Here is a 15,895-nt window from a genome sequence, read left to right on the forward strand (position 1 = left end):
GAATTGCCCAAGGACTAAGACACAGGGACTTTATCCAACACCACATATACTGTAACTTTATTTTTCTTTCTCTGAATTTGAGAGAAAAGCATGTGTATTGCTAAGCTCACTCCTCTACCTTAAAACATCCTTATGTACATGACATCAGAACTGTTCAAATATCTTTCCACTGTAATTTCATTTGGATTGACCAGACAACTTAAAAAAAAAGATGAAATTAGCTATATCAAAGTTGATAAGAATTTCTGTAAGCCAATATTTATTTTTCCAATACAGAGTAGAGAAATAAACTTAGTCTCTAAAGGCAGGCATTGTGGATTGAGACCCCATTTTCACTGCTAATATGCTATAAGGATTTGGGGCTTAATGTGTCTCAAACAGCTTTGTCCACCAAGCATTCTTATTTCCATTTGAGTAAGAGGAAAAATAAAAATGTAAGATTTCCAAAACATGATTTGCAAATTATTATCTTGTAGGTAATGCTCTTTGTGACTTGTTTGGAAGGGGAAAAAAAATGGATTTCTGTCTTTTTATCCTCTCCAATGCCTAGCACAGGGCCTGCACAAATTAAGCATAGGAGCTTCCTCACCACAAATCACCGAAAATTGTGACTTTGGATCATTCTGGAGCAATCACATTGAGTTTATACTGAGTCCTTTATGGTACAAATATAAATAGATAATTAAAACCTTCCATTTGCAGAATCCCAAATAATAGTAACTTCCTGGTAGGTTTTCACAAAATGCCAAAGAATTTATATCCTGAAGATAAACTACCGCACAGGGGCGCCTGGGTGGCTCAGTTGTTAAGGGTCTGTCTTCGGCTCAGGTCATGATCCCAGGGTCCTGGAATCGAGCCCCGCATCAGACTCCCTGCTCCGCAGGAAGCTTACTTCTCCCACTCCCCCTGCTGTTTTTCCTCTCTCCCTGTGTCTCTCTCTGTCAAACTAATAAATAAAATCTTTAAAAAAAAAAGAAAAAGATAAACTACCACAGATATAAAAATACATGCACACCTTTTTTCCCACTCAAGATAACATAATTAATATTCAGGCAACTTGTTCAGCTGCTGATAAACAAAACCAATTATTATGCTTTCTGTGCACATTTTTTTTAAATACCATTACTTAACTCCTTTCCTAGAAATTCCTTATTGAGAAGTACAGTACAGACTTCTTAGAGAAGGAGAAATACCAGAGCAAGAATTAAGGAATGAAATGACACAGAAAGTAATACACAAGTTGAAGAAGTTTAGTTTTAAGAGTGGAAGGTCACTTTTAAAAACCTGCGTCTGGCTAATTTCCATAACAGGTAATGTTTCAATGAATGGTTTTGTTGGAAACTATCATCATATATGTGTATGTAAGGAGATGAAAGGAAGACAGAAGACAAGGTAAAAATGCAATCTGATAAAATCCCCAGATGTACTGTGCTAATGTAACAATTATAATTTCCATATTGGTTTCAGTATGAAGAACTTCTCTTTCTTCATGGACTAAGGCAGCTGAAAACTGTTCAGGAAACAGAGTCTGGAAAAATAGAGTACAACCCAAACTGGAGTACCTCATATTTCCACCTTTAAATCAAAATACTTTAAATTAGAGTTATTTTCTAATCCCACGGGGGGTTCCTCTTATATTACCATCATGATTAAATACCACGATTAATACAACTGGCCACTCCAAAACTGTAGGTATCATTCTTAGCCTCACCCTTTCCACCCCTTTGGTCAGGGGCCCATCTAGTCACTAAAACTCATCTGTTCTACTTGTAAAATAGCCATTGAGTCCATGCCCCCACCTCCTCTACTAGTGCGAAGTGCCAACCCTTATCCACTAATAAGAGCTAGTCAGAGTTCCAATCCTTACCCACTTCCACCTTGACCATAAAAACAGCTTCTTAGCTTGTCTCCTTATTCTACATGATTCTCCACTTGGTCCCAGAGTTGCCTTAACAAAACAGGGACTGATCATACCACACAAATAGATAAAAACTTTCAGTGCCATCGCCTACAGAAAAAATATTTCTCATGTTTTACAAAAATAAAAAAAAAAAGTCTCCTACACTTGACACCAAACTCCCTTCCTGCCATGGCCTTCACAAACATCCCTACCGTCCAGATTAGTTATACTCATCTGTTTTCTGTATATGGATGTGGTCTTGTCACATCACCATGTATGCATTGCATACATCTCTCTTCCTAGTACATTTCTAAGCATCCTTCAAAACCTAGTTTGTATGAAGATGTTTTCAATTCCTGCCTCAAAAGAAGACTCATTGCCTAATTCTTGGTGTTCCCATAGCACTTTTTTATACCTCTTGAAAAATGTTTGACACAAATAAATAGACAATAAATACTTGTGGAGTGAATGAATGATCATTAATGAGATCAAAAGATCCCAATGGGTACCACTTGCTAGTGTGGCTTTTGAGGTTCAATCGGTAGAGTTCAGTAGGCAACAAGAGGTGAAGAAGCATCATGGAGTGCAGTTCCCACAAGAAGCGTTAGGACAGACAAAATTATACATCTTCCTAGCTATATCCCCAGATCTCTTCTTTTAAATGCTGAGTACTTAGAATTCTATTAACTGCTGTTAAAATTAGATATAGATTTTCTAGAATATGCTTTTTGTTATTTATTTAGCAAGCATTTATGGAATACTATCAACACTATGCCTTTAATGGATTAGGGATTCAACGATTAAGGACTCTTGATAAGTATCTCATATATATCAACAGCTGTAATATGCTTTTGGGTTTATTCAATACCAGTTTTATCACTCCTTTTTTATTATCTTAAATGGGGGTGGTCTGTCCTTTAAGAATGACTCGGATCTTTATCGTGTCCTATTTTAGACATTAGGTGATCCATGAATTTCCCAATGGTTTATATTCATTTTAATGAGAGCCAATTATAAAAATCTAATTTAGTTAACTATATGCCCAGCAACCCTGTCCATAAATGTTCCTAATTAGTTATTACCTTAGTAGATTAACTGACACAAGCACTTTTATTTTCCCGATTAATTTCATGGAGCATAAGGAGAAATTTCAAAATCAAATATATTTTTAAAACCCAGCAGATGGCAGTGCAGTGCAGAATATGCCATTTTTAAGACTTACACTCAAATTTTCCAAGTTAATTTCTAGAAGTAAAATGTGTTTCTTGGTGCATTTCTATAATGTAGGCATGTAGAAGAAGAGCAGGTGAAGGACAAGACAGGCTGAGAAGAGCAAGTTGATCAGATTCTGGTCAGAGTATGGCATAGAATTCTCCAGGGGAATGTCTGCATCTTTCCTACTAAGAATCTCTGACCTAAGAAGCAAAGAAATATTGAATGGAAATAGCAATTGGGTTTCTCCATTGCTCAATGTAGCCAGGCACTGGGAATTTTAAGTTTTTATTCTGTTATAAAATGGCTTTTGCTGACAAATTTTGCTCTGCAGAATGCAAACCTTGACTTCAGCCCCCATATTTTCAAATAATAAGTTTATAAGTAAATGAAGTGGTTACTAGATACTGCAGATGATGTGAAAAACATTCCAATAAATTTCCCCAAAGAACACATACAACAGTTCTAGGAGGTGTAAACATTAGGAGCTAAATGTCCAAACTGTAGTATTGATTTATCAAGGTTAAAATCAACAAAGTAAACATTCATATTTAACATCGATGAAGAAATATATATCTTTCTTTTCAAAATTTAAAATTCTAAACTTTTATAAATGACTGATTAAATGAAATAAACATTTACATTGGAAATTGAAATACATGCTTGTGAGTAAAGACCTAAATGACAAAAAATACATAATAAATATCCAAACATTGTACATATGGTTGGAAATTAAATTTACTATGTAAGAAACTTATAAAATCAATCTTTTTTTCTTCTAAAGGAAATGTCTCAATAGAATGCCCGCCTGGTTCAAGTTCTTGTGCTGATGCTCTGAAGTGTGTAGCAATTGATTTATTTTGTGATGGAGAATTAAACTGTCCAGATGGTTCTGATGAAGACAATAACACTTGTGGTAAGTAATGCCCCCCACATTTTCTCTCGCCACTGCCTTTTCATCCTCCCTCACTGTCTGTACACACACACACACACACACACACACACACACACACACACACACACCCTCTGAGATACCAGAAACTACTGGAGAATGAGATATCCCCATACCCACAATTATAATTTAATACAGAACCTTATAATTTAATACAGAACCTAATAAATAATTATATATTAATATTTTCCTTAACTATATTATGCAATATTGAACATTAATTAAGTAGAATTCTATTTGATGACCATGGAAAGAATGCTGTGATTAATGTCAGTCATAAGTGAGGGAAGAGAATGTCATTGTTTTTCATCCTTTATTAAATTACTCCAAACTATTATGAATTTGAAGGCTCTTTCATGTTTTTCACCATTATACCATAATATATCAATCTTTTTTTCTTTTTTGCCATTCCAATGACCCCTCACTCAGTAATTGCCACTCCTTAATTTTGATTGTTGCTTTTGTTTGCCTTTTGACATAGAAACAACAAATAGACAAATTTTGTGCTGGAGTTATAGTTCTGTGAGTAATACAAACCAGTTATGAATAAGATCTTGTCTCACGAATAAAATATCCATGCTTTATTTGTAAATTTTGGCATCTGTTTAAGTGTTAACATTATTTTTATCAATTATTGTTATTATTATTATTTCACACTTAAGTAGTACTTACTCTATGCCAAGCATGACTTTAAGTGATTTAAACATATTTACTCTTTCACTTACTTCATTTTATAGTTGGGTAACATATATATGAAAGATTATCACATAACTGTAAATATAGATTGATAAGCAAGGTGAAGAACTATTTGAATAATTCTAACTTATAATTTATTCTTAAAGAATTAAGCAGAAAGCATGAATTGAACATTTTTTTGGTGTGGTTTATGATCATGATCAAAATTGACTATGAGCACAATTAATTCCTGAAATGTATAAAGGTTGTAGTTACAATTTGCTACACTTTGCTCTTCTATTATTTGCTACCCTTTGCTCTTCTTGCCTGATATTAATTGAAGATGAACTCTCCTTTAACAACCAAAGCTTGAAAAGCTACCTAACCACTTGGTACTTACTTTAAAAGACAGGCAGTTGGCCTGTTTTCCAGGACCAACGCAAAAAAAGGCAACTTGACGAAAGAGGCTTCTACTAAGCAATCTCAATTCAAATGTTCTTTGATAAAATTCAAACCTTCAAAGTTTAACTACATATTTTGAAGTACACTCAGAGCGTATTGGAAGAAAGTGCAGGCTACAGAATATTTTTTAATCTATTTTATTTTTTTTAAAGATTTTATTTATTTATTTGAGAGAGAGAGAGAGAGAGAGAGAAACAGTATGAGAGGGGAGAAGGTCAGAGGGAGAAGCAGGCTCCCCACTGAGCCGGGAGCCCGATGTGGGACTCGATCCCAGGACTCCGGGATCATGACCCGAGCCGAAGGCAGTCGCTTAACCAACTGAGCCACCCAGGCGCCCTTTAATCTATTTTATATAACTAAGTTACTCAAAGAAGAAGAAAGCAACATTCTTTTTTGCTATGGTTTTCAGGCAGTTTCCAAAACCTTTGCAGGGAGAATATGATACAAGTGTGGAGGAATATGTAAGATGGCACTTGTATCATAGTCTCCTCATACCTCATACCATCATGAGGTAATAAGGGTGATGTTGCTTAATATTTCAAAAAGAACAATGGATGCCAGAGTTCGACACATAGCTTTACACCTATTTAGCGATGATCGATAAACTTGAGTGGGGAGGAATATGTAAGATGAGTTGAATAATCAGAAAATGTCTTTACTGTCATGGAGTTAATAATGTTCATGGTAAAGCAAATAGCAGTGCATTTCCAAAAATAACCATAAAAGTATCATGTTAAGTGTGACAGTTTATCCTCACGTAATTTATAAGGCCATGAATTCTTTGAGTCAGTATGGATTGATGGCATGAGCCTCAGTATTAGAACTGAATTAATTCTTTAAATTTTCTTTAAAGACACAATCAAACTGCATTTTTAGTTTTCAATATCATGGAGGTTTGTGTTCACTGAATCTTAGTCTGAACTAACCATCCATGTCACTAACTTTCTTAAGTCTCTAGATCCTCATTTTTCATTTTTCTTGGTTCTCTTCATTACTTGTATTTTAAAATTAGCATTGTATTGATCTTGGAAAATAAATGTAAAGCTTTTGTGGAATAAATGTGGACAAATCAATCAATTAATCTGTCTTTATCCAGCTAGGATTCTGGCTGTTAAGTCGTTTTATTCGTCATTCATCATTAGTGATGGTGAGCCCAAACCCCAGTGCACTTCACCGTAGCACCAACTTGAACTTTTAGTAGTGTCATCTCTACATGAAAGCTTGTGTCCATTAATCTACATTCACAAAAAAATTAATATAAGATTATTTTTTCTATATGAAATCGACCCTTGTGCATGAGCGCGCTTTCTCTCTCTTTCTTCTCCAGCTGTGAGCTCTAATTCTAGTGTGTGTTATTAATAGAGTCACACTAATGTTGACTTCCTCACATAGCTTCCTTTTTTAGCCTTTAGTTATTTAGGTTTTACGCAACTTATAGCTGACTATAGCTGAACCAAGACTTCTTTAAATTGTTTTTCTCTTCTGATTAGAATGGCATCAGCAGGAAAATTCACTTTTTAGCTGACCTATGAGAAGGAAAGCTGCTGACTCACAGCCTTTAGACTGATGTTCAGACCTATTTGGAAGTTGTCAACTGTCTCTATAGATTGTTTGCATGCCTCTATATATGTGCACGATAGACCTTGGTGGATGGGCATAGATCATGTTTGTTTTATACATCCTGGAGAATTTAAGTACCTAAACAAGCACGCAACTAGTAAATATTCAGCCAGCAGAGGGAGCTCTCAGTAGGTTCTAAAAGTGTAACTTTTAGGAATCCCTTCCTGTTACAGGCAACATTTCAGAGAGCTCGGTAAAAACCTGCTATTATTTGACAGGCTCGTTTATCTCCCCTTCAGGATTTTTTTCTCATGTTGCACTGTAAAGCACTATGCAGTCTAAAAAGTTATAATCCTGAACACCCAGTAATCCTGGTTATCCATGGCTGGGTTAGATCTGTCTTTCTGAAAGGCTATCCCGCTTCATTGTCTTGCATAAAACTCAGTTCTCCAGAAATATCCTGAAATTAAATGAAAAAAATGTATGAGAAAGCCCCTAGAACAAGCCTAGATCTTGAAATAATAATATTTTGGCATTGTGAACTTTGCTATTATAAGTAGTTCAATACTGTTGTAATTTTATTTTAAGTTCCTTCGGGAATATTCTTCTTAAGAATACTTTTATCCTCACATGCAAGAATTCCCCCGCATCCCTTTAGAGCAGAACTTGACGTGCAGATTATCCACTCCCACTAAAACAACTGGAAAAATTGATCCTATTTTTTAGGATTGGCTAAATACTATGATAAACAATCTTAGCAATTTAAGACAATAACTGTTTGCTGATCATGTCACGGTCCAAGGAAGAGGGCAAGGGGCTGCACTCTGTCTAGGTATTCAGGATGCCAGCTCCTTCACTGTCCCCTCTGTCTCCTCTGTCCGCAGTCTTCCCCTGGATGCTTTGCAACCCACTGACAGACAAGGGAAGAATGTCATGGAAGGTCGTTTTAGAAATCACAACTGGAAATAAACACAATTACTCCCACAATGGTTTAATGGCCAGGATCAGTACACATGGCTCCATTTTTAAAAGTGCAGTCTAATGACGTGCCCTGAAGGGTCTGAAGAAGGGTACAGCAAACCTACAACAATCCTGCCACCAGGGACACGAGTCAGGTTTTTGGAAAACTATGAATCTTGTTGCACAATGCAGACCTGTTGAAACTTCCCCCAAAAGATGTAGTGAATGGGTGTGAAGAAGGGAGGAATCACTGAAATGTTACCTGATTTACAAACTGGTTTCATAAATTCTTAAACCAGTCCTGTTTTCCGCCCTTCTTACTCTATCAGTTTTGCTTCCTCCTATTTGTTGTAGAATGTTATTGCAAGTACGAGCTATTCTAATTTTAAGAACAATGGAAATGGTGGAATTCTTTAAAATTGCCTGTTCCTTCTTTTATTTACAATTCTGCACACGCATGCCCTCTACCCTCCCCCACTTTTCAGTTCAAAGAGTAGATGATAACAGCATGATAGCTCTATATATTGAGGTACCAGTCAGGATAGCCTTTTATGCTCAGCAGTAAGACTGTCTGGTTTGAATTGTCACTAATAAGCCAGGAGAACGTTGGCTAGTTACTTAACCCCTCTGTGCCTCACTTTCCCCACCTATAACTTTATAAGATTGTTGTTACAATTACATTAATATGTCCATAATAACTTCAGAAGAGTAGCTGGCACATAGTAAACACACCATCAAAACTAGCAGTTATATTAAGACATAACTGGCAGGATTGATTGCTCTGTTTCATTAAATATAAACTATTTACAAGAGCAGGAGACTTTCTTGCACTGCCTGTGATCTTGAAGTCCATGTTTTTTGTTTTTGTTTTTTCACAAACAGATTAAAAGGCTCCATAGATCACCTAAAATATAAGCAGACACTATTTTTACTCTTATAGTCATTGAAGCTAAGGGATTGATTGTCCCATTTACTTGGGGCATGGTCTGTGGTGAGCAGAATTGAGGGTGAAAAAGATTTCCTTTTACAACTAGGATATTACTTAATTCTGCATTGAAAAAATCACATATTTTACTGTTTATCTTCAAATCGTACAAATTCTCCTCAACTGTCCTTGTCTGCTCGGGGAACTATTACACGTAGGGAGATTCGGTTCTCTCAAGCCCTGATACTCTCCACTTCCTCTCCCAAATCTGTGACGGATTTTTCAGTGCTTAGTCCTTTTATCTTGGATTATCTTTTCTGTTCTCAGTTTTTGTTGTTGTTTATTGGTTGTTTTGTTTTTTGTCTTCTGCTGGGAATCAGGCATCAAGTCATAATCCAACGTAGTGAATTTCTAGGCCATTATTTTTAAAGAGACTTTAAGTCTTACAATTTACAATCTTACAGTCTTACAATCACAAAGTGAATTCTTATCCTTTTTTAAAAATACCAAAACTAGCAAAAAGCCAACCAAAAACAAGAGAGTTTTATGAAAATTTCTATATGCTGTTCACTTTTTCAGTTTTTTCTTTTGTCCCTATAAAACATTAGATGTCATATAATAGCTTGTATTTTATAACTTGACAGAAATACTGTATACTGTCACATGGGATTTTCCATCCATCCCTATTTAGGATTAGCTTATTTTAGCTCTCAGATTCCAAGAGCAGCAATTTAATTTTAATAAATTTCTTTAATCTCCCTACCCTACATCAGTGCTTCTGGCCTATAAGGAATTAACAACCTGCTCAGAGGAAAAGGACATGGGCTAAGAGTAGTTATTTTAGAATACGGTGTCAACAGAATCAAGTAACTAAATATAGAAAATAATCTAAGAAAAATTGAAGATTGTGAAAATAAAATGGGTTTTATTTTTTTTTGACACATAATATACATAGTAACTGTAAAGGGGACACAAAAAATAGTGAAGCATGGCTCCTGGTTCATGCCCTCAGTATGATTCTAAACTAGTTGGAAATTATTCAGATGTAAGTTAAAGACAACTGATTATACATGACATCAAAGAGAAGTATATGAAGTAAATTTGCTACAAGAATTAAAAGAGGAAAATGAGGAATCATGAAAAGTAAAATACATATTCAGGAATATTGAGTGAAAATACTGAGCTAGCAAATTCATCCAAAGAAAGCAAGAAGTTTACAAGATGGTGTAATAGATTGGATGGATAGAATTCACCACAGGCCACCAGCAGCACACATATCATTTGCCTGGCCATAGTCTGATCATCTTCAGAAGGACATAGCATGTAAGGCACATATTTGAAATTCACCCTAACTCCAATTTAATGGGGAAAATAAGACCAAAAAATTAGTAGCTATTTGTCTAAGTTAGAAGTTTATAATTCAAATATATTTATTTCCTTAAAAATATGAAAAAATACTAAAAATGCAGCTTAGGTATGAGTATTTAGAAATAGAATGCTTTTCTAAAGGAATCTATGGTGGGTTATGTACTCGTATTTGAAAATAGACACTAGATTTTAAACATGAGAGCTGATCTACTCCCATTCGATCATTTCAGTTTTGTAAAATGGCCTCATACAGATTCAGTCATGAATGTTCTGTGAAGTGTTCATTAGCCAATTTGAATCCCATTTCATATGAGAAAACTTTCCAGGATTGGTTTTTGTCTAACATGAATTCCCATCTTTTTTCACAGCCACAGCTTGTGATGGAAGGTTTTTGTTGACTGGATCTTCTGGGTCCTTTCAGGCTGCTCATTACCCAAAGCCTTCTAAATCGAGTGTTGTTTGCCAGTGGATTATACGGTAATATATCATCTTCTATTCCCTGTTTTTAAGTCATTAAGTCTTTCTCAGATACAGTACGTCCTACCACCTTCAGTAGTCTATTTTTGAACAATCATTTTCACTAGCTATGAAGCAAAGTCTTCCCAACTGATAACTTGTCCAAGAAGTTTCTCTCTCATTCTTCACCTTTACTAAGGTGTTCTGTGCTGTGGATAATACTGTCTAATAAATAGGGCCATCATTGAACTCTGCAGCAGGTCTTTTTTTCCCCTCTGTGATTGGCACAGATTAAGTGCTGCCAAGGTGAACAGCAAGCATTTATATTGGTATATTGCAATATATAATATTCCCATCACTTGCGTCCGGGCCACAGAAGAGTCCCTTTCTCATAATGTCAGCATCTGTAGGAAAATCTCCTCTGGTGTGATTCAGTCATGGCAGATTAAGAGAGGGGACACCCACTATACACATCCTGGTTTGCTAGATCTTGAATAACACTGGGATCAGTTACTATGTATTTGCTTTCCAAGCTCTTAATTCAATCCACTAATTCAATCATTGTGATGATCCAAATAATCAAGCTGAAGGCTGATCCACTTTAATGTTTATCTAAGCATTTTTCACACAGGAGTAGTACCTGATGTTCCTTCCCAATATTTGAAAGGAAAATAATTTGTACCCAAATAAATAAAAGTAACACTGAGATAAACTCATCACAACTTTTTTTTTTTTAAGTCCAGGACTTCTCACAGTTTCAAATAAGTTAACAAGCAATATAAATCTCAAAAAAAGAAAAAAAAAATCATCTTAAGCCACTGATCGTTTTCCCCCACAAAGCATGAAGAATAAGTGTTCTGTGGACTACACTTTGATAAATGACATTCTAGTTAGTTCAGTTCTCTTAACAGCTGGATGGGATTATGATTTCCCAATCCAACCTACTGCATAATAGTTTTAATCATTGTGATGACTCACTAGAAAACCAGGGGAATCAACATAATAGCTGATTAAAGAAGGTTACAAGGCAGTGCCAAGAAAGTTCTTTCCAACCGTAAGATAGAAATGGCCCCATAAAGATGCACAGTGTTGTTTACTTGTGTAGACATATCCCAAAGACGAGATGGGATATGAAGGGAAGATTGTTCCAAACACATTTACTTGGCATTATTCAGGGAAAGAAGAACATCCTATTCTCTTTAAATAATTTCTATTTTGGAGCTCAATCACATGTAAGTCGTTTTCATGCTCTAGACAACAGGTCACTTGTGTGCCTGAGACAAGATTTTTGTATTAAAAATGGCAGCTCACTTGTCAAGTGAAGAATTAACCAATTTGGGGGATATTGTTTCCAATATAATCACATCAAATTTTAAAAGAAGCATTTATAAATGGTTCTTAGCATTGTTCATAAGCAAAATGAAAAATATTCTATTCCTTACTTAAAATGTCAGCAGAAAGCTTTAGAAAAATCTTAAAATTACTTCCTCTGAAAATGAAAAGAACATGAATCCTAAATTATTTCTTCATGGCAATCTTTGGAATTGTATTAATACCAAATAAAACAATTTAATTGTTAAATCCACTGCTTAATAAGGCTCGGTCAAATTTACAGGAATGTTTATAAGCAGAACAAAACAAATTTGCCATAATAGTAGTATCATTTGTGTAATAATCACACTATATTAATTAAGGATTTGTATGGTTTTGTTCTTTTTACTTTCTTCTCTAATACTTAATTTTAAAAATATTTTTAAGAAATCCACCATTAGGGGCACCTGGGTGGCTCAGTTGGTTAAGCAGCTGCCTTCAGCTCAGGTCATGATCCTGGGGTTCTGGGATTGAGCCCACATGGGGCTCCCTGCTCAGTGGCGAGTCTTCTTCTCCCTCCCCCTCTGCCTCCACCCATGCTCCTGCTCCCTCATGCACACTCTCTCTCTCAAATAAATAAAATCTTAAAAAAAGAAAAAAAGAAAAAAAAAGAAATCCATTAGTGCAGCAATGATTTTGAAAACCCAAAGAATCCAAAATATTACCCTAAACATTGTACTTCAAATGAAATTATGATTTAATTAATCATATAAACAACCTAAGTATGCTTTCTTCTCAAAACTGATTACTACAATAAATGATGCATTGTCCTTGATAGTTTGTTTCTCCTAATGGTGATCAAAGTGGGGGTAAAGACAATGATGTTTCCTACAAGATTTGAAGACTGCTTAAATAGTAGAGAAATACCTAAAATGCAATTAAACTATATTTTGAGCTAGACCAGCCCATCCTTGGAATTATATTAAAACTACATTTAGCAGAGTGTCAAATATTAAGAATCTGAGCACTGGAGACAGTCTGTACGAGTTCAAATCTGCTCTCTACAGACCCAAAATGTGTGATCTCAGGCAAATCCCTAAATTTCTTTGACCCAAAATTTCTACATTCATAGAGTTCAAGATCTCTAAATTCAGCGGCTAAAGTCACTATTAAATGTAGTAGTGAATGTAAAGGGCTTAGCGCCATATTAATATATCAAAAAAGTGAACTCTAAAAGAGATTACTATTGATACAAAAATGCAAAAATGCATAAATTACATTAGAAAAACATTCATTCCCTTCAAAAAATCATAAGCATACCATGTCTAATATTATAAAAAACAGATATTGTATTTTCTAATTAGTCTTACATTTATAAAAGACCACATTTTTATTGCAGGTAAGTTGGCTTTTCTGAATCAGAAGAAATAGAAAATAATATGCACCGGTTCCTCTCTTCTACCTTCGACTTCATATTTTAAAAAAGTAAAAGAATCCTGAAAACAAAAGTTCCTAAGGAGCTTCTCTTGTATCCTTTGGTTTCATAGCTTAAAAATATCACATGAAGAAAAACTCACTATATTCCTGCCTAAAGACACCAAAGCTTCAATTTAAAAAACAGAAATCACCCCTGAAGGTTGCTTCATTTCTTCTTCCTCTGTCTTCTTAAGCTTTGATGCTGGAGTCCCTAGAGGTCTCACCTGCAGGCTCACTCCCCCATCCCTGAACCGACCTAACAGAGGCAGAATTTATATAAATGGCTACCACCATATGTCCATAGATGACAAGATCTTATATGTAGACAATCATCAAAATACACACACATACACACACACAAAAACACAACTAATAAAAAAATTCAACAAAGTTACAGAATACAAAAATCCTTGTAAAAAATCAGTTGTGTTTCCATACACTAACAATGAACAACCTAAAAAACGAAATTAAGGAAACAGTCCCTTCCCAAACACACACACACACACACACACACACACACACACACAACATTCACATAGCACAAACACCATATTCACCCCACACATAAACAACACACATACAATTAACACACACCACAAATCCACCACACCCACATCATACCGCACCTACAGAAAGAAAAAAAAAAAATAGGGAGAAATCTTCATAACATTGGTCTTCAATGACACTAAAAACATAGGCAACTAAAGCAAAAATAGACAAGTGGCATTACATCACATTAAAAAACCTTCTATACTGCAAAGGAAACAATCAGTAGAGTGAAAAGGCAACCTATGAAATGGAAGAAAATATTTGCAAGCCATATATCTGATAAAGGGTTAATATCCAAAATATATAAGCAACTCTTACAACTGCATAGCAAAAGAACAAAGAACCCAGTTAAAAAATGGGCAAAAATCTCAAGTAGATATTTCTCCATACAAGGCATACAAATGATGAACAGGCACTTGAAAAGTTGCTCAGCATCAATAATCATCAAGGACAGGCAAATTAAAATCGCAATGGCCATTATAAAAAAACAGAAAATGATAAATACTGGTGAAGATGTGGAGAAATGGAGAAAACGGAACCCTGTGCACCACTAATGGAATGTAAAATGGTGTGATCACTACGGAATAGTGGAATATGGACTATAGGGATTCCTCAAAAATTTTTAAATGGTACTACTATATAATCCAGCAATCCTGTTTCTGGGTATTTATCCAAAAGAGTTGAAATCAGAATCTCTTAGAGATATTCGCACTCCCATGTTCACTCCCGTCACAGCATTATTCACAATAGCCAAGAGGTGGAAACAACCTAAATGTCCATTGACCAATGAATGGATAAAGAAAACGTGCTACATACATACAATGGAATATTATTCAGCCATTAAAAGAAGGAAATCCTGTCATATGCAACAACATGGGTGAACTTTGAGGACATCATGCTAAGTGAAATAAGCTTTTCACAGAAGGACAAATACCACAGGATTGCATTTATATGAAGCATCTAAAGTAGTCAAACTCATAGAGACAAGAAGTAGAATGGTGGTTTCCAGGAACAAGGAGAGGGTGAAATGGAGAGTTACTGTTCCACAGGAAGAATGTTTCAGTCATGCAAGTTGAAAAAGTTCTAGAGATCTGCTGTGTAACATTGTGCTTATAGTTAACAGTTCTGTATCATATACTCAAAAATTCACTGAGTGTCAATCTTATGTCATGTCTTTTTTTAATCATAATTAGAAAATACATTCAAATTTTAGAGTGCATAAAGAGTTGTAACAACCTATTAAGAGTGTAGTAATCTATTTTTTGCTTTAATTTAGTGTAAATCAAGGACTCTCCATTAAACTGAGCTTCGATTATTTTAATACATTTTATACAGATGTATTAAATATTTATGAAGGTGTGAGTACAAGCAAGATTTTAAGAGGTAAGTTAAAACAAATATATAATCCATTATCAAAATGAAAATATGTGGTAAACTCTTTGAAGTAATGTGTTTTCACTTTGATTTTAAGCTGAATGTGAACTTAAACTTTAAGTTACTGACAGGAAAAAGCAAAACTGGTTCTCATTATAAAAATTAACAATTTAGTGCCCTATGTGATCAATCTTCTTAGTAATAAAATGGTTATGATTTCACAAGATCCTTTTCTACTTTAGGTTTTTCAAATCACGTGGAATTTTCCAAAGAAATATAATTATGTCTTTGGTTACTATGCTTTCTTTAATTGTTACTCCCCATTAAGCAAAATTCAGACAAATCCTGAAAACCATTGTTCTCATTCTCTCTAGCATTGCAACTCACAGAATATCTTCCTATTTTCAGTATGCACTTGACTTCTCAGTCTCTTGCAGGGCTATTTCGAATAAAGAGGGTAAAATAATGACTAGCCCAGGATGTAAGATCAGTAAATGGTAGCTGTAGGGGGTATTGCTCTTATGTAACCATCTGTCAGTATGTACGTGGACACCCTTAGAAGCTGAAAAGAAAGCAGGGAATGAATTAATATACATGGGCTCACTCCACTTTATTCCGTCTGGTCTCAAAATGCATAGACCTACCTATTCATGATAGCCAACAAATTAAGAGTGAAATTCCAAGAGGAAATAAAATAAGGATGAAGAAGAGGATA

General features: G+C 35.0%; 1 protein-coding gene across 1 annotated transcript in view; it reads left to right on the forward strand.

Annotated features, from left to right (window-relative positions):
* Nucleotides 1–15,895, forward strand: part of TMPRSS15 (transmembrane serine protease 15) — a 112,394-nt gene that overhangs the window by 19,233 nt on the left and 77,266 nt on the right. Inside the window, exons 7-9 of the mRNA XM_028114726.1 lie at nucleotides 3,897–4,028; nucleotides 10,383–10,491; nucleotides 15,083–15,189. Coding sequence (XP_027970527.1) covers nucleotides 3,897–4,028; nucleotides 10,383–10,491; nucleotides 15,083–15,189 — 348 coding nt within the window. The remainder of the gene's footprint in view (nucleotides 1–3,896; nucleotides 4,029–10,382; nucleotides 10,492–15,082; nucleotides 15,190–15,895) is intronic.

Source organism: Eumetopias jubatus, unplaced genomic scaffold, assembly GCF_037043125.1.
Source record: "Eumetopias jubatus isolate StellerSeaLion01/CBP00866 unplaced genomic scaffold, mEumJub1_p1.0 scaffold_1, whole genome shotgun sequence".
In the NCBI taxonomy this organism is placed as follows: Eukaryota; Metazoa; Chordata; class Mammalia; order Carnivora; family Otariidae; genus Eumetopias; species Eumetopias jubatus.